The sequence below is a fragment of the Oryx dammah genome, unplaced genomic scaffold (genome assembly GCF_014754425.2).
Source record: "Oryx dammah isolate SB20612 unplaced genomic scaffold, SCBI_Odam_1.1 HiC_scaffold_19, whole genome shotgun sequence".
NCBI lineage: Eukaryota > Metazoa > Chordata > Mammalia > Artiodactyla > Bovidae > Oryx > Oryx dammah.
Window position 1 is genome coordinate 67,720,494 of NW_024070203.1, and position 24,143 is coordinate 67,744,636.

At 31.6% G+C, this 24,143-nt stretch overlaps 1 protein-coding gene across 1 annotated transcript in view; it reads right to left on the reverse strand.

Annotated features, from left to right (window-relative positions):
• Nucleotides 1-1,487: 1,487 nt before the first annotated feature.
• Nucleotides 1,488-24,143, reverse strand: part of LOC120879081 (ER membrane protein complex subunit 2-like) — a 52,184-nt gene continuing 29,528 nt past the window's right edge. Inside the window, exons 6-12 of the mRNA XM_040262138.1 lie at nt 22,479-22,564; nt 22,269-22,328; nt 16,443-16,524; nt 15,546-15,656; nt 13,407-13,511; nt 4,706-4,793; nt 1,488-1,659 (exon numbers count right to left, since the gene is read on the reverse strand). Coding sequence (XP_040118072.1) covers nt 4,707-4,793; nt 13,407-13,511; nt 15,546-15,656; nt 16,443-16,524; nt 22,269-22,328; nt 22,479-22,564 — 531 coding nt within the window. The 3' untranslated portion in view covers nt 1,488-1,659; nt 4,706. The remainder of the gene's footprint in view (nt 1,660-4,705; nt 4,794-13,406; nt 13,512-15,545; nt 15,657-16,442; nt 16,525-22,268; nt 22,329-22,478; nt 22,565-24,143) is intronic.

Consider the following 24,143-nt stretch of genomic DNA (forward strand, 5'->3'; position numbering starts at 1 on the left):
AGCTATTAGTGATAGATGAGGGTGTAGCATGTAACTATTAACAAGTAGCAAGGAGATCCTTTGAGAGATATATTCTATATCCTGATTGTGGTGATGGTAACATAAATCTACATATGAAACTACATAAAGAGGATAAAAAAAAGGCAAGCATGTAAAAATTATGAGATCTGAATAAAATCTATACCAATAAAATCTGTACCTGAGTTAACAGCAGTGCTGCACTGTCAATTTCTGGGTTTGACAATGTACTAAAGTTACATAAGACAACAGGAAGAAGCTTACCAGTACACAGGAACTCTGTATTGTTTTTGCAACTTCTTGTGAGTTTTAAAGTATTTTAAAAGTAAGATATTATTTAAAAACTATAGTGAGAAAAAAAAAAAAGAGGGACATGACCTCTGAAAGATGAGTTCAAGGAAGGCTTTATTTCATACAGAGGGAACAAGTACCAAGTTTATGGAAGAAGGATGTGTAACAAGGCCATGGAATTTAAGTGTAGCTAAATCCAGAAATAAAGGGCAAGAGGAAAGTAGTTTACAATTAAGAAAACCTGAATCTTCCTTCTTGGTTCTGATATCATATAGAACGTCAAAGGTCATGTTTAAGGCATCAAATGGGAAATAACTGACGAGTTTTAAAGAGAGGGAGGGTAAAAAGTTATTATTAGTGATGTTTTGTCACATTCTAATTGTAGTGATGAACTGACTGGGGGAAGTGATGATGATATCTAGCTACTGTTGTAGTCCAGGAGTCAGATAACGGTAGCTTGGTCTAGGGTGCTGGTGACAATAGAAATGGAGCAGAATTATACACTTGAGATGAATCACAGAGCATAACAGGAATGGAACATGGCCATGATTTAAAAGACTGAAAATGTCCATTAGATTGGTGACATGGAACTAAACTATTTCAAAGGAACGATGTGGAGTGAGGAGGGTGTTGGGGATGCCAGACTGGAGCAATTTAAAGAATGGGAAAATAGACATGAGTTCAACAAGTGAGGAAATCTGGTAGTAAAAAAAAAAAAAACAAAACAGAAAGAAATGGGTAGTAGCTGCAAGGGAATTGTGAAAATGAAGGAAGATGTTTTAAAAAGTGGTAGAAAATTGAGCATATTTTAGTGTTAACAGGAAAGAAACTAGCTGAAATAAAAAGAAAAAAGGTATAGTGAAGAAAAGAAAATAGTTTAAGGACAAGCGTGAAGAAAAGAAATGAAGCTTTGGAGAAGTCAGGATGCTCTTGCAGCAGAAGAAAGGGTGGCAAATTCATGAAACTCAAGTATAGCTAAAGTATAAAAAATAAGGAAGACAGTGGTGGGAAACAGCTCAAAAAAGAGTAGGGCTACTTTCTACTCTAGGAGGAAAAGAAGTGAAGTTGCGCATAAGAATATCTGATACAGTTTATGATCTCTCTTTTTCTCTGTGAAATAGTAAGAGGGCTATGATAGCTAACTAGGGCTACCTTAATAAAGTACACAGAGGACTGAGTGTCTTAAAACAACAGAAATTTATTTCATCACAGTTCTAAAGGCCAGAAATCCAAGATCAGGGTGTCAGCAGAGTTGGTTTCTTCTGAGGAAACACTTCTTGGCTTGTAGATGGACATCTTCTCTTCATCTTTCCATGGTGCCTCCTCTGTATGTCTGTGTCCTAATCTCTCCTTATAAAGATATCAATCATATTGGATTAGGGCTCAGCAATATGACTCAATTTTACTTCATGACCACTTTAAAGACTCAATCTCCAAATAAAGTCACATTCAGAGGCACCAGGGATTAGAACTTCAAATATTAAATTGGGGTGAGGTAGGGAGAGACACAATTCAACCCATAACAAGAGGTTACTTGCCAAGAATGAGAAGGGAGATAGGAGAAATTAGAAGTTCAAAGTGAGGAGGTTTGAAATAATTCTAAAACAGTTTGAAAATACTTCTCACAATGACTATAAATGAATTATCTTTATTGGGTAATTTCCTTTACATTCAATTAAAAATGAAATTCTGGCTTAATTATTCCATTAAAAAATTGTTTCACAAGTCAGAAAATCTGAATTCTAGTCCTTTCTCAGCCGCCAAGCAATGTCCCTTGGATACATCTGGCTCTCATCTTTATCAAAGAACAACAGGCTAGACATACACCTTGGAATATACTAGAAAGAGGATTGATTTGGATATCCCTGACATCCTAATCCTATTTCCTGCTCTGTCACAGAAGAGCTTAATTTCTCAGAACCTTACTTCTTCATCCTAAAATCAAGTACAACTAAATCTCTCTAATGTCCCTTCTAAACTCTACTATAGTTCTTTGAATATAAGTGATGTGACGTTGCTTTGAGAATAAAGAGATTATAGCATTAAAAGAAAAAAATTCTTTGAAATATGTGATTAAAAAATTGTTCATGTTTGGGAAGCATGTACACCCGTAGTGGATTCATGTCAATGTATGGCAAAACCAATACAGAATTGTAAAGTAAAATAAAAAATAAATACATTAAAAAAAATTGTTTGCTTCTGGCATATTGAAATATTAATTCTCCATTTCAATTTTTTCTATATCTTCTTCTGTTCCCAAGTCAATGTTATTCTCAGGATTAAAGTTATTCTAAATATGCCTTTTTCTCACCTCTGTTGGTTTAAATACTAGGTGTTGAGTTGGAACAAGATACTACTTCTTTTGTTATATTTTATTATCTACTTAACTTTAAATCATTAAATTCTGAAATAGCATCCCTCACATGTCTAAAATAATAGTTCTGCATTTTAAAAAGAGCTTAATGGTGGCTCATTAGGTCAGAAACATATGACTGAAGTAACAAAAAATACAATGGCTTAATAATCAAGTTTATTTTTCTCATGTACTTAGTGCAGAAGCTGGCAATTACTCTTGTGGGTTCAGGTGTTCACCAATGCCATCAGGGACCCAGGGTCCTGATAATCTTTCTATGGAACCATTTTAGCTTTAATATTTATATATTTAATTAATTCTCATACTTGTGATTTCATGCTTCTAAGATTTGAAGTCTATAAATTATTACACATTAACAAGGTACTTAACAAATTAAAAATTTCTGGAAAGGTGTTAAAATTAGAAAAAAAGTGCAACTAAAGGCTGACAGTTATAAGGGGCACTAAATTATTTATTACACAAATACTGCTGAAGTATACAGTACTCTAGTAACTCACAGAAGGACATTAGAGGGAAGAAAGGTAGTGGAATAATATGTGGGCACTATTTTCTTTATCTGAAATGGCTGATTATTTTGAAAATGGTGAATAAATTCATGGGCAAAAACAGTTTATCATGTGATAACAAATATTAGTTAATAGGAATTATCTAAATAAGGGAAGAGTTATTTCACATCTGCCCATTATCTATGGCAGAACAAAATGAAAAAAATGCAAAATGAAAGAATTAGACTAGACGTGAAGAACAATTTGCTAACAGAATAACTCAAAAAATTAAAATGCTGATACTGACAATAGTTCTCTTCCTTCAGACTTCTACTTTGTCAATTCTCCTATGATCTCTATTTGCCCTACTGAGCACAATAGTAAGCATATCAGAGTTTCTGTATTACACTGGCAAGTAATTAAAAATTAAGTGTATTTATATATGTAATATATAATTTATGCATGTAAATTATAAATTAATACTAATATTTGCCCTGAATGAACTGCTTATTTTAAAAACTATATTAAGTGTTTGAACTTAAAAGTCTGAATAAAGTGCTTTAACTTTCAGGTTCTATTTTACTGCAAAACACACCAAATACTACTAACAGTAGTGTAATGATTGTTCATTATGAAAAGAGAAAAAAGAAAGAAATTGTAATTATTACTAAGGAGGTAATGAGATACAAGAATTATAAAATATTTGCTTCTACAAATAGTTTAGATTTTCTTATTTTTCCCTAAAGGAAAATAATTAAGCCATTGAAACTCCTTTTATCCCTATTATCTATGCTTTCTAAATAGCCCTCGAAATAATTTAGTGTTGAAAGCTGGATAAATACAACTTTCGTAAGGGTTAAATTTGACTGTCATAGCATACATGAACCTTAAACCATTTTATAGGCAAAAAATCTCAATTATGTCCCTTAGCAAAACAAAATTTCATAAAATGATAATGCTGAACTTTGGAGAATAATATACTTTAACCAAGATCTATCAGAATAACATTATAGCATATAAAATAATAGCACACTGGAATGCAGAGCAAAATTCAACCTGACACTATAAAGAGAACGAAATAATTTACCAGCATTTTGCTTCTGTCAACTACATATGCTATGTATTTCCTACCACAAAAAAAAGGAGTTAACTAGAAATTAAGCTTTAAAATAACATATTCACTATTTGAATATAACAAAAAGAATCTAGAATTTTCATATGCAAGTTTAATAAATATCAGGTTATTTAACAAGGTTATTTATTTATTAGATTGTGGTTTAAGAGCAGTTATATATGTGTGATATGAAAAGAATGATGTTTCATCTGTAAGAATCTTGTTAAATCTCTTTTCCATGAGCTTTCCCCCTCTATCTGCTTAGCACTAAATGCCATTTCTAGGTTTATATAAACGCATTCTTTACAACTGTCTTAACAGAAAATCAATATATAAATAGCACTGGGCATCTAGTAAATAAGTCACAAACCAGTGAGCTCAATTTTGCAGTTGTGAAATGTAATGTGAAAGAGTTTTTGAAACCTTAAGACTGGGTGATCTGCAGTGTTTCCAACATGTCTTCGACTGCCTTAAGAGAGTATTTGGTTTCCTTCTTACTTCGACCTGCAAACTAATTTTAAAAAATGCAATTAGGCTTAATTACAGTGGCAGGTACAAAATCACAATCTTACTTTCAAATTGTTAATGAGAGTTAACATTATTTTTATCACTAGCACAAAATCAAGTATGTTCTTTTTCTTCAGTAAAAAATAAAACTTGGGTTTTAAGAGCATTTTCATTAAGGATTCATCTTCAACTGAAGTATAAAAATTTCCCTGTAAAACTGACCAGTTTAAATGTTTAAGTAGCATGATAATCTACAAAAACATATATTTGATTTTCAAACTATCCTACTTTTTCAGGCCAAAAAACCTTTATGAAATAAATAGCATAATTTAGAAACAAAATTGTATTTGTGCAGGAGGGACCATATCTACTTGTGTGACCTCTAATAAAATTTTTACAATTTCAAATAAAGATAAAATATAAATGTAAAGTACTGCTATTTAACAGTTTAAAGTTGTAAGGTTTCTCTAAAAGTTTTTACAGTAGGTTTCAATTTTTTTTTAATTTTCCAGTTTTATTAGTTGACTAAATAACATCATGTTTCTGTAGTGAAAAGCTATCAAATAAAACTCTATGCTACATGTTGAAGTAATATAAACATGTTTTAAAGAATGCATTTCTAGTTTATTAAGTCATATTTGTTTCATAATACCAAATTGGAAATGGATTTTACAATAAGAACAAAACACAGAGTATTAAATACTATCTTTGAATATTCAAAAAAATTCATGACTTACTAAAATTCAATATAATACATAATCAGTGGGGAAAATACTGTTGAATACCCCATGCTGATTTCAAAATGTATCTTCTAACTACACTGACAATTCCCATCATTTATCAGTTTGACTTAACACTACAGATTTACTAGATAAGCATGTTTCCTTGGAAAGGTAGGGGAAGATTGATTATATCTATATTACCTATTTTTCCTCTGGTTAAAGTATTGATTAACATTTTCTACTAGCAACATATAAAATTTTCAAGTTAACATCCAAGCACTCAGTATACTTTCAAGTGACTGATCTTTCCTTCAGATATCAATGCTGTCTTAAGTACTTAGTACTTGATTTATGATGTGTTCCTTCTCTTTTGTAATTAACTTAATTTGGCAAACTTCATGTGACCTGTTGAGAAAGATTAAGTGATCAAGCACAGGTAACATCATAGAGGAAATAGGCTTCAGGAATTGCTAACCTGCCTCTGACCTCCTTGACTGCAGTTTAACATGATCATTCTCCTAGTTCCTAAACCACTAATGTCTGTAGCTGAATACTGATTTGACAGAGTAACTATTAATAAAGGAGATTTCTAGAGGAAATGCCAGGGAAAGAAAAAAAACTTCTCATAAGAATCAAGATCACTTTGCCTTTTATAAGACATTACTAATTTAAGGAATCCAAATGCTGAATATTCAGGTCATAATTAGAAACTATGGCAATACCACATTTAAAACTTTGCCCTTTCATAATTTCCCTTGGTGAGTAAAGGATGTGCACTGTGCTTATTATTCCTATTACCTAGTTGACAGAGTCACTTTCACAAGGACTTACCAAGAACAGAAAGCCTTTCTTTTACCACTGCCTACCCAAAGTAAACAAGAATGGTCCTAATCAGATATTTAAAGGTCTGATTCTAAGAAAAAGCATTCTGGGGGAGGCATAAAATAGGACACTAATTTTCAAAATGGAAAATAAAAATGAAAAAATTATGTAGTGCTGAAGTCATACCAAGTATTTTAACATATAGCATTTTTTTTGGTTTGTACTTAAATGTTATAAAAATAATAATAAACACAAATTTGTGATTTTTAAAATTAGCTTATTTTAGAAAACCACCTACAAAGATTGTCTATCAATGCTACTGATTAGTGCAATTCAGAATAAGCCAAACTGACTTATCTGTGTCAGAACAAATAAAAAGAAAGTTGGAAATATAAATCAATCACTTCAAATTTTACCTGACATGCAATTATTCTGTCTATTCTAGAATTATATGGCAATTTAACTGATTAAGCTGGAATCCTATTTTTCCCTCAAATCATGATTTAATTTTCTATTTCCCAAAAGGATAGTAACAGGATCACCTCAGTAATCATAAATTACATATGCACAGACAAATTTAACAGAGTACCAAAGAAGCATTTATCTGGAAAATTATTTTGAGTAGGTTAACATTAAAGTTTTTCATGAGCATTAATCAAACTTGCCTGCCTCTACTGAACACACTAAACCAATTACCTAATTAAAGAACAAGTAGCAGCCATATTCTGTTTCATTAAGTAAAAACAAAGACAGAAAGGAGTTCTTAAGATCTCATTTTCTCTAATTTTTAAATGTCTAGAAAAACATTACAATAAGGAATACTTATTATATACTTTATACTTGTTTATATGCCTAGACACATCATAAAGTTCTCAATTAGATCCCAGAGATTTATATTACTAAAACATCAATCTCTGAAAGTCATATTGTAGTTTTCCACATTAATCACTAATTTTGTATTTTTATTTTTCATAGATTTTTAAGTAAACTCTTTTTTCATCATTTCCTGATGGTTCTTAAAGAAAACTCACCAGAAAGATCACTCAAATAATAAAAACTTATCAAATTCAAAGGTAAATGATTTCTCCCTTGTAATAACTAGGATAAGCTGGGCTAACATTCACAAATTCACATAATTTGTGGAAAATAATATGGGTGAACAAAGTAGTAAGATAAATAAAATGAAGTAGTGGATAGATGAATCTCCAAAACATGGTGAGTGAAAAACGCCAGGAATGAAATACATAACCAATGATCTCATTTATATATAAAATTCTGTCAAATCAGTGCTATTCTGCAGCGTGGAATGGGGCTGACTGCAAGGTGGCAGAGGCATACTTTCTTGGGTGATGGAAACTGTATACCTTGAATGGGGCAGTGGTGAGAGAGAAGTATAATTTGTCAAAACTCAACTGTACACTTAAAATGTCTGCATGTTACTGTATATAAATTATACCTCAATAAAACAGATAAGAAGACAAAGGCAAAATAAAACCAAAAGATATTCGACCACATATTTTTCTTCTCAATGAGAGGTGAAATATTATTTCCCCTGAATCTGGGTTGACCATGTAACTTCTTTTGCTCAAAGGAATATTAGCAATATGTGACACAGGCAGATTTCAAAATGCCCTGGTGCACTGGAGTTCACCTGTTCACTGCTCCAGGAACCCTGCAACTTATTCATGTGAGCAAGACCAAGTTAGCTTGCAAAGTGAGAAATATTTACTACAAGGCCCAGCATTCCCAGCTGACAGAGACCAACCACCAGATATTTAACTGAGGCCATCAACCAACCACTAGCATGGGGCAGGAAAAAAATAAAGCCCACTGGAGACTAGTAGAATTACTCAACTGAGCCCAAGCCTACATGACACCTACAGATATAAGCAAATAAGTCATTATTTTAAACCAATATGATAGCAAAGGGCAATGGATACAAATATTTATGAAATCTGATTCACAGAAAGAAAACCAAAACCTACTGTAGAAAAAGCACAGAAATGAAAGCTTGAAAAGCACTGACATATTTTACTTAAAACTCACTATTAGTATCTAGAGGCAAAATAAATTTTACATAGTAGGTGGTTCCTAGTTGAGGGGTATTTTAGGCTGCTACACAGAAATCTGACATTATCAACTGAGAGATGTCATCTTACTAGAGTGGTATCCAAGATGACAGAAACTGATAAATGGTCTTTATACTATCCTTTCCTTAGACAAGAAAAGGCAATTTGAAAAGGAAAGATGTGTAAAGCACCACTGGGTATCATGGAGTATAGTGCGAAAGTCAAAAACATGGAGAAAGACGGGGGAAAAATAAAACCCAAACAAAATGAAACTCTAAATTTGGTTACTATGGAAAGCTTTGGGCTCGAAACAGAAAACCAAGCGAGCGCAGGATGTCATCTTGCTCACATGAGAAAATAAACACAAAGGGAGATGGAAACAATAACTGCAGTTTCAGAAACACTTACCCCTGATACTTCTCTATAAAGGCAGTACATTGAGGCCATTATGAGCATCAAATTTGGAGTCAGACTGTCTCAGATTGACTTAATTTCCTCATTTGTAAAATAGGAAAAGTACTTTTCTTACAATAAACTTTCTGTTTACTATTATAACTGTTATGGTTGTTACTGTTAATGTAATTGAGATAAAGTGAACTTAGAGCATGCAATTAGTAAGCACAATACAGTGTGTATAACTGTGATATGGTGAAACATATATATCAACTCCTTTAATACTTAGAAAACTTTTATTATGCCCATCTTGCAGATGAAAAGCTAGGCCCAGAGATGCCATGTAATTTGTCCAAGGCCACATAACTAATAAATGTCAGAGAAAAACTCTGAAGCCAAAAGATACAGATCTAGCATCTGTGTTCTCTCTCAACTATTATAAGGTACTAGCTTCAACAGAATGGGACTCATGACAGAAAACAGAGATAAAAATACTGGAAAGCTGCATAGGAGGAAACTGACACCTATTTTTACATCATATGTAAAAATCAATTCCAAAAGGACTTTGGATCTTAATGTGAAAAGTAGAAGAAAAAAAACTCCAAAAACACACAAGATTATCGTTATGATCATTAGCAAATAATTTCTTAAACAGAATACAAAAAGCACAAACCATCAAGGAAATGATTATGTAGAAGATAATCTTCAGAACTTTTTTCATCAAAATCATTTGAGACTGACTGCAACAAAGGAGTTAAAAAGATATGCTACATTTTCCAGTGGTCATGTATGGATATGAGAGTTGGACTGTGAAGAAAGCTGAGCACTGAAGAACTGATGCTTTTGAACTGTGGTGTTGGAGAAGACTCTTGAGAGTCCCTTGGACTGCAAGGAGATCCAAACAGTCCATCCTAAAGGAGATCAGTCCTGGGTGTTCATTGGAAGGACTGATGGTGAGGCTGAAACTCCAATACTTTGGCTACCTCAGGCGAAGAGTTGACTCATTGGAAAAGACCCTGATGCTGGGAGGGATTGGCGGCAGGAGAAGGGGACAACAGAGGATGAGATGGCTGGATGGCATCATCGATTTGATGCACGTGAGTTTGGGTGAACTCCGGGAGTTGGTGATAGACAGGGAGGCCTGGTGTGCTGAGATTCATGGGGTCGCAAAGAGTCGGACACGACTGAGCGACTGAACTGACTGACACATATAAGGAACAAAAGGCCCATAATCAAAACGCTAAAAAAAAACAAGATAAAAAATCATAAACCAATGGAAAACATAGACTTCATAAAAGAAGATATCCAAACAACCATAAAAATATGAAAAAGTATTCAACCTCACTGGTCATCAGGGAGATATGAAATAAGATGAAGATACCACTACACATACATCATAATGACTAATTACAAAACCTAACAGAAGGAAATGTTGGTGAGAATGTGCAACTATGAGAACTCTCAAACACTGCTGATGGGACTATAAACAAGTAACCTGGAAAACCAGCTTAATCTACTTCACTTAGATATATGTACATCCTATGACTCAGTATTTCACTTTAAGGTATACTCCCATCAGAAATACCTGTATATATACTCCAAGAGATCTGCACAGCAATATCAGTGCAGTGTCATTCATAATAGCCCCAAACAGGAAATAATCCAAATTCCTATAAACAGCTGACTAAATACAGTATGTTCATACAATAAACTACAATGAAAATGAATGAACTACACACTTAAAATAAATCTCATAAATAGTGAATAGGCCAGACAAAATACATACACAGTGTTTCATTCCACAAAGTTCAAAAAACGCCAAGACTATGGGATTATAAATTCATACTTTTGAGAGGGACAGAAGTAGAATTTGAAAAAAGTTATAAGGTTTGGGGTGATATAATGTTTCTATTTATTGTCTGGATACATTGACTTGTGTAATTCATTGGAATGTACCTTTGTGACTTGGGGTTTTTTTCCTATGTATGTTATAATTTAATAAAAATTGATTTTAGAAATATAGTCATACCATGTAAAAAAAAACACTGAGCAGCTAGTTGTTTCCCAAAAGTATCTTAAAAACAATGATGTACTTCGCATACTATTATTTTCATATTATCCAAGTCTTATTTTTAAATCACAAACTACCTCTTCCTCCCTGACTCATACTCCCCTGCCTAAGCCTACTCTGTGTGGAACCCCATTACAGATCTGAGCTATCCCAACCTCCATTTGAAGAAGGACAGCCTAGCTAATACTTATAAATATTCTGACTTGCAATATGCCAACAGTTTTATTATATATAATAAAACTATACAAAGGTGACTAAATAGTTGTGATTGCAGGGCGATAAATTGTTTTAATCTCCCCAATCAGGAGTACAAAAACAAAGAACACCAAAACTAAACCAAAATAACAAGAAACAATGCCAACAAAGACATCTTTAAAAAATATATATATATATGTATGTATATATATATATAGCAATCCTTCAAAATCCTAAAAGGTTGTTATTAATATATTAATATTACTGATAGTAGTGGGACCTACAAAAGCTCAACAGCTATGTGGGAGGCACAAGAGGATGCAAAAGAGGACACCTCTAAGCCACAGAAATGAAAAGAATATGAACTGCTGCTGCTGCTGCTAAGTCGCTTCAGTCATGTCTGACTCTGTGCGACCCCATAGACAGCAGCCCACCAGGCTCCCCCATCCCTGGGATTCTCCAGGCAAGAACACTGGAGTGGGCTGCCATTTCCTTCTCCAATGCATGAAAGTGAAAAGTGAAAGTGAAGTTGCTCAGTCGTGTCCGACTCTTAGCGACCCCAGGGACTGCAGTCCACCAGGCTCCTTCGTTCATGGGATTTTCCAGGCAAGAGTACTGGAGTGGGTTGCCACTGCCGTCTCCAGAATATGAACTGATGAATCAGCAAATGGTTTGTAAAATCAGGACAGTCTCAAAGCCTCCAAATCAAAGTATAAAAAACTGCATGCAAATGTGACACTAAACAAATCTATCAATAATGGCCTAAGACCTCAAGTCCCTGAAATATCCAGCAAACACTCTCTTCCGGAAGGTAAAAAAACTTCATACTGAAGGAAAACTTCTGAAACTGAAACCAAATTGAATAGGTCAGAAACACTGAAGTTAAGAGGGAGATATGCTTCAGATAAGGGGAGAAGGGTAAGCTGGGAGGTAGTGATGCTCAGGGGGAGCAAATCCCAGGAGAAACAACAACAAAATATAACATTTAAAACTGAGAAAAACCTCAAAATTCAAGACCTGAAGACCAACAGGGGTAGAATAGAGAAAGGCTGAAGCCAGAAATATCATTATGAACCAGACCTAGTTCTAAGAAAGACTGGATATACAGAAAGGTCATATGTGAGTTCTCTATTTCAAAGAGAAAGTATATAAAGACCAAGCTGGGAAAATTATCCTGTCCTATCTCCAACTCCCCTTAGACCATAAAAACAATCTCTTAATAGCCCAGAAAAACTATCTTATTTAAATGCAGAGAACAAAAGAATATGCACTAACTCCATAAAAAATTATTATGAAGAAAAAGAGAATACAACACGGGAAATGACAGAAATAATTAAAAAAAAAAGAGGAATAATATAGGAAGTGGGAAAGGAGATCCAGTAAACTTATAATTGGAAATCTGAAAAAGAAAACTTAAGCAATCAAGCAAAATAATTAAAAATAATTATTCTAAAAAAGCAACTTTTCTCAAATTAAGAGGAGTGAATCCAAATATTAAAAAGGTTTACAGTATATTTGGGGAAACTGACCCAGGAATAACCAACCAAACGTTATTATAGTAAAATTATTGGATTTTAAAGATAAAAAATTCCTTTTGAAAACCAGATGATAAGTTCAAGTCACTTATTACAGAAAGAAAATCAGGATGGCATCAAACTTGCTTTGACAGCAATATTTTACCCTAAATAAATAAATAAATAAATAAAAACAGAACAATATGTTTAATACTTAGGTAAATGTATTTAATAGCCAAAGGATGTAAAGAAGTCAAACTGGCCTTCAAATATAGACTACAGATGGATAAATTATAAATATGCAAGATATAAGTAGATGTGTTTTTCCATGAATCCTTCCTGAAGAATCTCCTAGGGATGAGCTTCAGAAAACTAAGAAACGTGTGGAGACACTTCAGGTAAGATCTGACTGGAAGCAGAGTACATAAACTTTGTTACATAGTCTTGTTAGTTTACTTTTAGGCTTTCTTTCCTCCATTTTTATTATTTGAGGTATCTCTGCTTATAAATTCACATACCCAATCTGCCTCTGAAATGCATCATGCAATCTATTTATCCTTTCTGGATTTTTAGAATTACTTTTTATCTGCCAAATGCAGAACTGCTGAGATGATAAGGCTCTTTATGGGATCATAAAAGTAACAAACTCCTTTTGAGGAAAAAAATATGTGATCCTATAAGTTAATTCTACACAGTTAAAACATATTTGCTAAAGACCCAAAAGTATAAAAGTTCAATGATAGACACCTGGCTTTATAGCTTGTGGAAAAATAAACAACTAAGAAATACATTAACTGACCTATGGGATAATATAAAATTATCAGTACTAACCTGATAAGCTCTGTTTATTTGACTGGCTGCCCAACTAGCATATTTCATGTTGTCTTTTTTTGTTTTTGCACTTGCTTTTGGATTAGAAGCAATATGACTTGCAGACTAAAAACAAAAAAAAAAAAATTAAAAACAATTTTATTCCTTTTATGTAGCCAAGACAATCAAAAGGTCATAGTTGCAATGGGCTGATAATTTAGAGTTTTTTAAAATTGTGCAGTTTTTAAAGCAAAGAAGAATAAATTAGTGTTTACAAATTAAAACATATTTTCAAACAGAATAATACAAAGAAGTGATAGCTTAAATAACATCTAAAATTATTTTATTAGTTATCTACCACCACTCTGGAAGGTAAAATTTCATTATCACTTAAATACTACAGGATATTACTGGTGTAATTTTTTATTACTGAATTACTTCAGTTTTTCTATTTCAGAATTATAGAATTACTATTAACAGAAGGAACCTCAAAAACGATTTAATCCTATTTCCTACATTAACAGGTGAAAAACAATGAAGTCCAAAAGGAGTAAACTGACTTAAAGTAAGTTAACAAAAGTCTTAGAAACAAAGAGATCATACTTCCAATTTCACTATACCAACAGTTTCCAAACTGTGTTCCATAACCAATCAAACTCACCCTTTCCTTTTTAAAAACTGTATTTAAACAAAGGGCTGGTACTCTGGGAGCCATGAAAGAATCTGTAAACCTTCATAATCATATTCTAATTTTTAATTGTATGTATTTCTGATAAGAGAAAGATTTAACTTTTATCTTATGCTTAAATATATCTTATTCTTAAGAGGATCTGTTCATTGTGGTTTCTTTTATACCTAGCCTATGCTATAAGCTTTTTCCTCCTGTCTTCTTCTCTGTCACTAAGGAATTTATATGCCAAAATCTGATTTTTAAACTTTTATGTCTTTAATGTTACCTTTTCAGTATGAACGTCAGCAAGTGCAGTAGTTAAGAAAATGTCTCTGGAGTCACTCTGGAATCAACTGCCTGAACTGGAATCCCAGCTCAATCTTTTAGTAACTTGTGTTCAACCTTGGGCAAATTAATAAGAACGCTCTGTATCTTAGTTTCACTTTCCATGAAATGGTAGTATTAATAATAATGTACCTTCTCAAATAGTTGATGTGAGAATTTAATAATTTACAATAAAGACAGAGCTCATAACAGAGCCTGACACATAGAGTGCTGTGTACTTTTACTATTTAATAATTCATTACCTATTTTTAAAAATTAGCATTTAATGTATTTGGTAAAAATAGACATTGCTACCATATTGTATCTACAAGCTACTATAACTGGCACTGGTAGAATCCAGAAGCAGTTTTTTTGAAACTCCTTTTAACTGTTTTATAATTCTATTTTGCCATTTCTTTGCTGAAAATTATTTCATTTATGTTTCTTCCTGTCTCCATTTCTACAATCAATTCTTTTTCACTAGGCTCCAACAAAATATTCATCCAAAAGTGCATGAAAACACTAAAATAAATTAAAATTTCAAAGAACTGGCCTATTAATGAAGTTTATTTTTATAGTCATTCTGACTATAGAAAGGAGCTCATTTTATTTAATTTTGAAGTTCAGCAAATTCTTCCTCTATTTACCATAGCTATTGTTAATTGACTTTTTCTAAGCTCATCATTTGGCATACATAAACATAAGAAATATTTAATTACATGCCTGCCATAAATAATTTCCCAACTGTTTGTCCATACCATAAAAAAAGTTTTAATTTGGCACTAGAAATTTTACTTCTATCTTTTATTTAAAAATATATCAAACAATTATAATTTAAGAAAATTAATACAATGTTGGACATAAGCCCAAGAATAACAAAACAAGAAATACATAACATAGCTTTGTATCTGCTCCTATTTAATTTTACAAAGACAGATTTAAATTCTGATAAAAGACAATTTACAATGAAATGTCAAATAGCTAGGCTCTGTTATCATTCAAAAATATAACTGCCTTATAACCTGTTGCTCATAATTAACTAGAGGAAAAACATCATATGCTTATCAATGAAATACCAAAAAAAAAAAAGAAGTGATAAACTTGGACAGGTAATGGACTTTAAATGACATTTCATAAAATAACATTAAACATGTACCTCAACTCACCATGTAAAGTCCAAACAAAGCTCTCATATTTCTGTTGTTCAGTTTCAATGCCTGTGCAAAATACTTTCTTGAAAGTTCGAGATTTTCAAGTCCACCTTGGGTATATTTAACCTGTTAAAAATTACAGAGTGCAGAAACCTGTTTATTTTACTACTTTGAAATATAGCATGCTTCATCATACCACAGGCATTAGTAACTGAAACAGATATTTCTGTAAACAAATGCAAGCTGTTAAAAGAATTCATCTTAAAGTTATAGAGCTAATCTAAATTTTAAGTATAACCTACCTCCCAAAACCATTCTACGAACATCAAGATCACTGAGTAGTTTTTAAAATTAAAAACTGTTGCCAATATAAAAAAGCCAGCCTTACAAATGCTTTACAACTTTATATTTTCTATTATTATACTAGCATTATAAACCTAAAATTCATACTAACTTGTCCTTTCCTAGTTCCACTGACATTCCTTAACAATGAAGTCCTTTTAACCTTACAGGAGTCAACTGTATTGCTATTCTTAACAGTTAAGTTCCCAAATTAATGACCTTAATATAAATTTCCTAATGTAAAAGTCATAATCATTGTAAATGCCTTAAAAGCCATTAAATGGTGATAACTGTGACATAAGTCATAATTTAAAAAGAATATACTATGCAATTAAAAAATACAATTAAAAAAGAATTTCACTATTTTAAACAAGGGCATTTAATTGAAAAATCAGTATTTCCATTACAATATTAACAATTTAAAACTTTTACTTTCACAAATCATTTTTCATAATATGTCTTAAATATTTATATACTTGCTTGACACTAAGGACATATTCTTAGTTCCATAATGATATACAATACCAACAGAAATAAAATCACATACAACTTGTTTTTGAAAACACTTACTTCAGCATACTGCTGACAGTATAAGTGGTTGTAAGGATTAGTCATCATAAGCTCCTCTAAACAAAAGGCTGCTTTAGCATAGCTGAAAAACATCAATTTTAAAAGTCATAAATAGTATCTCAGTTACACCTTAAAATGATTTTAAAACAATTTTAGTGATATTATCCATTTTATCCCCAAAATAATTTAAAGTTTTATTAATAAAGTACTTATCTTGAATTTGTAAATACAAATAATATCACATTTTTATTTTTTTTTAATAAAATGGATAAACAGAAGCTTAAATCCTAAAGCAGTCTATGATCAAAAGACATTACATTTTTAAAATTGGGTCACTACAATGACATTCAAACATTATTAACAACATAGCCTTCAAGATCCTGGATCAGTTTATACATAAAATAAGTTCCAGAAATCCACTGATAATTTAATATTCAAATAGCTAAAGTATGATGAGGAATAAACATTTTATTAAATATTCTCTATTCATTAAAAATCTTTCAGACATGTATTTACCAACCTATTCAAGTTAGTGGTTTTGATATGCATTCTACTACTACTTAATCATGTGGCAGAGAAACAAAATCTTTACTGAAAAACCTAAAGAAAAAATTGCCACAAAGAGCTATGGAAAAATAGCTTTATCCTACATGACTATAATTTACCCCTTAATGTATTTTATATGTTTAGGTCATGTAAATATCCTTAATATTTACAGGAAATTCTAAAGAACACAGGTATTAAAGATTCAGTCCCAGTGAGGAAGTAATGACATTGTAACAGAAAAAAGGCTACTAAAATTAATTTTGACATTTGTCAATATAAAAAGGTACCTATTTTACACTAATGTCTGAAATACTCACTTTTCAAAATATGTAGGCTGTTTTTTCACACGTGCAAAACTAATAATAGCTAACTGTTTTTATGTGTTTATTATGGATCATGTACTTCTCTGGCTGTTACAAATATTAACTCATTTAATTCCACCAATACCTTAGGAAATAAGCAGAAAACCTATACTCTTAACTACTAAGCATACTGCTTATATGCACTACACACTACAATGAAAAATCGTGGTGGTGATGGTAGTTAAGAATATGTCAATGGTAACATAAAAAGGGATACAGCAATCAAACCCAAAGGGCCAAAGGAACCAAAAACACCCTCCCAAATGCTCTCCCCAAATCACAGCATTTTAGATTTATTAAAGATCTTATTCAAAGATAATTCTCATGAAAGATCACACTGCTATTTAACCCTTTTCATTTTTATGCTCCAAATCTAGTATTAGTTCTTAATGTATGATAGCTATACAATCACTGAACAAACAACTGAATAAACATCTAGAACAAAAGTATTGTGACTATCAATCTGATATTTATTCATCACTGTATAGAAGAGGAAATCTATCTTAAACACTCAAGTTCATCAGAAAGATAATTCCCTTCTAAATGTGTTCCTTTAACTACGGTAACACCAAAAATTCATATTAACACTAAGAACAAATGTTCTCAGAGACTTTAATGGTTGAGCAAAATTGTGATTCTTGATTCTTACATAGTATTAAGTAATATAAAATGGGTATAGGAGTTTTTAATGAAAAATTAATGCCAAGATATTTTTGTTAAAAATTATTTAGTATTAACATCACATACAAGGAGGGGATACCTTCCCCCAATTTTACAAAATATAAAATCAAATAAATTTTGCAGATAAAGTATAGAATGAAATAAACTTAGAGCTGGAAGGAGCAAGAAATGGCCTAATCCAGTTTTCTCAGGCAGCGGTGCCCAAGAGTGCTGAGCCATAAGAAAGTGATTTAAGTGATGACTATTTTCAAAATTCTCCCAAGGATGGTATATATCATCCAGATGGTACTGACCATTCCAAATAATTATATTAATTTATTATATACAACAACTCAATGAAATTAAGATTTAGAGAAGTAAAAATACTGAGAATCCATTTAAAATAGAATAACCACTGTTATTACTACATTAGAGTCAGTAACTAAAGTGTTTGTGAAGTTCCTCTGTTCCACACAAAAGCATATGTATAGGCTACAGTATTTGCTGCTAGATTGCTTTATCAGTATTATGATTTTTCCTTATAAGATCTTGATAATTCCCTTTGTTATAGAATCTTACAGTAAAGCTGGACCTACAATAATGACATTCATAATTAACTTTTAAAAACTGCTCCTTGCTGATAGCCAGTTTTAACTAACAACAAATCACATTAAAAAAAAATTCAGTATCTGTTCAAAATATACAATTCTGTTTATAAGGTACTGTTGGGATTAAGGCAAAAATTGTAACTAATTTTTTATATTTAGAAAAGTGTCTCAATATGATCAACTGGTGTGATATATACCAGTGGAATAACTGTATCTAGAATTTATAAATCAGAAGCAAATTTAAATAAAAGCAACTTAAAGATATTAAAAATGTATGTGGCAGAGATTTATATTCCCTTTTTTCTATAAAAACACTGAATAGACTGAGATTAACATCCTACTGTGGAAATTTATTTTGAGTAAAAAAGTCTAGATCTAGATTAGCAATCTGCCTGTGACTTACTATAACTATTAATATGCAGAAAAGAATGTCAGAATGTTAAATATATCAAGCAATTCCTAACTTGCTACATTTTTGCCACTGTGTGCACAAAACTGTGGTAAACTGATATCTGACAATAACTCACCACTTCTACCAAAAATATCCTACCTACCACAATGACTTGCTGAAACAAATTAAATGAATTAAGTGAACATTCTAATTTTCAAATAGCTTCAAAAAATATGAAGATATTTATTTTCACTCATCCTAAATCTAAAATTTTCCTTCTAAATGTTCAATTGGAAAAAATAAACAGTCATTTTGTAAGTAACTAGCTTCAAGATCAAAAGGAACTTTGCAACACAAGACAAAAGGATATGCAGAACATAATTATCATTTTCCATAAAAAGAAATTACTTTTTAGGTGTTGTTCTGTCTTTTTATCTGTTGACTTCTGGTGATTCTTCCAAGATTCTATCCAACAATATCTCAATAAACTCTTTAGAGACCCAAAACAAAGCAAAACTGAATGTGGCTATTATAAGATAAAGCAAATAATAAATTTAGTGATAGGTTAAAAATACAGTATAACCTATTTAAGAACTATCAAAATATTTTAAATACATGCAAAAAAGTAAAACTGATAAAGTAGAAAAAAAATAATGTATTTATATAGTTCTTAGAGGATAGAAAACCTGAAAGCAATATAAATTGATATATCTAGCCATCTAAAAATATAAAGTTTCTATAAGTTAAAAAATCAGTATTGGCTCATATCATTTATATATAGAGCTCCTCAAAAAAGTATAACCAATTTTCAGCTATTAAAATCTACAAAGATTAAAAAGAACAATAGTACCCACTGTTGTTAAGGTGACACTCTAGTAACTCTGCTGTGAGAGTAAATTGATACTACCTTTCTAGTGAACACCTAGGAACAATTTATCAAAATCACTAAAAAACGCATATATCATTTAATCAAGTAATTCTACTTTGAGGAATTTAGCGCAAGGAAACAACTAAAAATAAAGATAACCATTACATGTATGTATAACTGAATCACTGTGCTATATAGCTGAAAGTAACACTGTAAATCAACTATACTTCAATTAAAAACAAACAAAACAATGCTGCGTTTCCAATTCATGAATTTGGTATTATTTAGGTGCTCTTTAATTTCTTTAATTAATGTTTTGTAGTTTTCAGCACACAAACAATTTACATTAAAAAATATATATGTTTCAAAGTGTTTTATGCTATTATGAATGCTTTAATTTAAAACTATGACTGTTTGTTGCCAGTATATACAAATATGATTTTTATATAAGTGATATCTTATCTGCAGGTTTACTATACTCATTAGTTCTAGTGACTTTTTTGTATACTCTGTAGAATTTTCTAAATTGGCAATCAGGTAATCTATAAATAACATTTTACTTCTTAAAAACAAATAGAATAAAATGAAGTTAGTACAGCATTACTATATTTTACTAGGAAATTAGTTAGGAATACCAGGGTTAATTAATAAGATGGAATAATATTAAAATCACATTGTAGAATATTTTCTGTGATAAGGAATTTTTGATAAAATATAACTAAGTGAAAATTGTAAGCTACAAAAGATAATTCTGTTTCTTTTTATTTCAAGGGATATTGAAAGGAAAAAATCAAATATAAACTGTAGTTAATTTAGGATGATGCAATTACACATGATTTTTGTCTTTGTCTTTATTCTTTATTGGGTTTTCCAAATTTTCTGTATTAGGTACTTCTTTAAAGAAAAAATTTCCTTGATGATTTGAAATTTCTGCAAGTGGTTTTAATCACAAAATCTTCAAAAGGCACAAAAATATAAATAACTACCATCTGCTTTAGGGACAGATTAAAACCGCTATTAATTTTTTTTTACTGCACTCCGAAAATTCAGTTCATGTTATTTAAATGGTTAGATATCACCACTGACTCAATGGACATGAATTCGAGCAAACTCTGGGAAACAGTAGAGGACAGAGGAGCCCGGCGTGCTGCAGTCCATGGGGTCACAAAAGAGTCAGACGTAACTTACCAATTGAACTTATCAACAACAATACCTTATATATGTTGACTTTAAAACAATGAAAAGTGGAAACATGACCATTTAACCAAATACACTACCACTCATATATATACGCGAAATCTAAGTACATTTACATGTATGATCATATAAACATCCCCATATGTATATTTAACATGATTCAGGAAATAACTTCCTATTAAAAAACAAAGAATATCTGATAGCTAGCATGTATAACAGAACTGAAAAATGGTTCCCAGAATACAGTACACATTTATTAAATGACAGCTATTACTTTTATTTTAGCTCCCACTTTTATTAGAATTATACATATAACTACCTTAACTCTTCATTTTACATACACATATAGCCCTGAACAAAGGCAACAGACAAGTGTCTTCATTTGATTTTATTTCCTATGTCAGCTATTTTGTACTATGAGAATGAGGTTAAGTATTCTAAGTATTCATGCACAATAAGAATATGCGCATGAGAATCTGCTTCTATTCTCTCAAAAGGGATGAAAGAAACAATCTGATATACTTCAGACTCAGAACTAGGGGTAAAAAAAAAACCTGCCTCCAGATAGAGGTTAGCATTAATGCTGTGATATTAGAAAACTTGCACTAAGACTGGGCTAATCCTCTCACACTGGGATTTCCTCCTGTCACTGCAGCAATTAAAAAAAGCTAACAAAAACATTAAATATCCAATAAGCAAGTTCCTACAACATTCAACATTCTTGATTATTCTTGGTTTTTTACCCAGGCAACAGAATGCTTCTGCTTTGGAAGAGTTGATTCTCTTCATGCTAAGGCTAATAAATGCATACAATTGACAGAATTTTTAAACAGCAGGGAGTAGAATACTCTTTGTATATAAGAACAATTTAAATTCTAAAAATTCACAATTTTCATTCACTAAAAATAACCTTAGCTCAGCAAATACATGCCTTTCTAATTTCAAAGAATGCCATCTGGATTTAAAAGAAAACTTACTTCCCAAATAAAAATAATTTAGCAAAACACAACTGACCTACTTAAAACAATTCACATATTATAACCAACAAACTGTCAATTTGTTTTTTATTTATTTTGTTAATTTGACACAATTCACATCTTCTCACCAATCCTTCAGAAACTACTATAACTCCTGAACTTATACAGTGATAAAAATTGCATTTCCTAGCAAAATTTTATGTGTTTAATGACTTACTCATGTTCATTGATATAAAGTTCTGCAAGTTCATGCCAGGCTTCTTGGTCTCCAACAAATCTGGTTAGAGTAAAGGGAAAAAAAAATAAATGTGTAGATATTCTGTAAATGAACAGCATGGAAGCAAAAAGGAAATCAAATGCAAATTCCATTTTAATTAAAAAAGATTTATCAGAATAACAAAACACAATCCTCTTGTAAGACACTCACTGTTCCAGATACTCATTCAGTTCCCGAATGGCCTCCACATTTTTCCCCTGGGCTTTTCGAATGGCAATCTTACGCTTTCTTGCAGCCTGTGGGTTGACATTAAGAAAGGATTAGGCCTTCATGATTCCCTGGGTTTTTGTAAAGAAGGTAATTTGACTGTGCAAATTATTATCTCAATGCCAATGAAATTCCATTGTAGAACTACTGCTTAGTGGGAGTTTATAAACATACCCCATGACATCCCACTGGGGAGTTCAAACATTCCTCTAACAATCACATGTGCTTTACTTTTGATGTATACAATATATGCATCATTTCATTCAAATAAATAACCATCCAGATTCTGAAAATTACAAGCCAGCAGGGAATCTTAATCTTTATCCAGCCTAAAGTCCTTTACTCTGTCTCATTCATAAGATCTGTATCTTAAGAGACAGAGGGATAGTGGAGATTAGAAAATAATCTTACTGTGGCCACTTGAATGTCATTATACAAATATGACCTCTAATAACTTTTTTCACAATTTTAAGAGAAAAATCTAGCTAAAAGTCTTTCAAAAGAATAAAATGGGTTCTGAAAGAAATATTTTTATAATATACATAACATTTAAAACTTGCATCTTAAAGCTTTTCAAATATGAATAGAAAAATAAATGTCATTTATTTACACATTAATCAAACACATAATGAACATCTGTTGTTTGCCAGGTACTGTGCTAGACAGTGAAAATAAGAATAAAAAAAGGAATAGATAATTCCTTTTGGGAGTTAAGTCTAATAAGAAAAAGATACATCAAATAAAAAGACAATGATAGAGGTACCTAGAATGTTGTGACAACATAGAAGAGATCCTAACATAGCCTGAGGGGAAGAGGTGGAAAGACAGCAAAGAGGGTTCCAGATGTGATACCTGAACTGAAATAGAAAATGCAAGCAGACATAAAGAAAGCAGAAGAGAAACTATATGGAGGGAGGACATTGAATATTAGGAAGAACTCAGGAGCAAAGGCAGTATTGTGTATAATAAAGACTTTATGTTTGGGGCCACAGTGAACAATCAAGAGATGCGAGGGTGCTGTGTGAATTATTAAATTTACATCCCCTTCATCTCTGTTTAATTTAATGCAGAAGGCTAAAGAATAAAACACACTATAATTAGGGCTAAATTAGGCATATTAATTATGAACATGACTGTCATTCTTTTAAATAACACACACTCCACAAGATATAGACAAGGAAAGTAAAATGAATGAAGCCTCGTTAGGTCAAAAGAGCTATCTGTCCTGGGGTGGAAAGGTGGACTTTCTGAAAAACTGAAAGTCAAAAACATCAGATAAAATTAAGAGACTTCCAATAAATAAAACCAAGAGCCATATTTATAAATGATAGTGATAACAATATTTTGGTAATGAAAAAAATGACACCTCTGTTAAAAATATATATCCTTGATTATATGGCTCATATTGAAGGCCTACCACAACGCCTGCCACACAGTAAGCAATATTTTTTACAATAATTTTACTATTTACAACAATGAAAGGACCATAATAAATACACTCAATTCATAGAGTATTCAGAAGGAAAGTAAAAGTAAAGCTCTAAAAGTAACTTGCCCCAGTCCTTGGATCTTTATCAGTTAAAATGATTTTGTACAGATGCAGTGAAA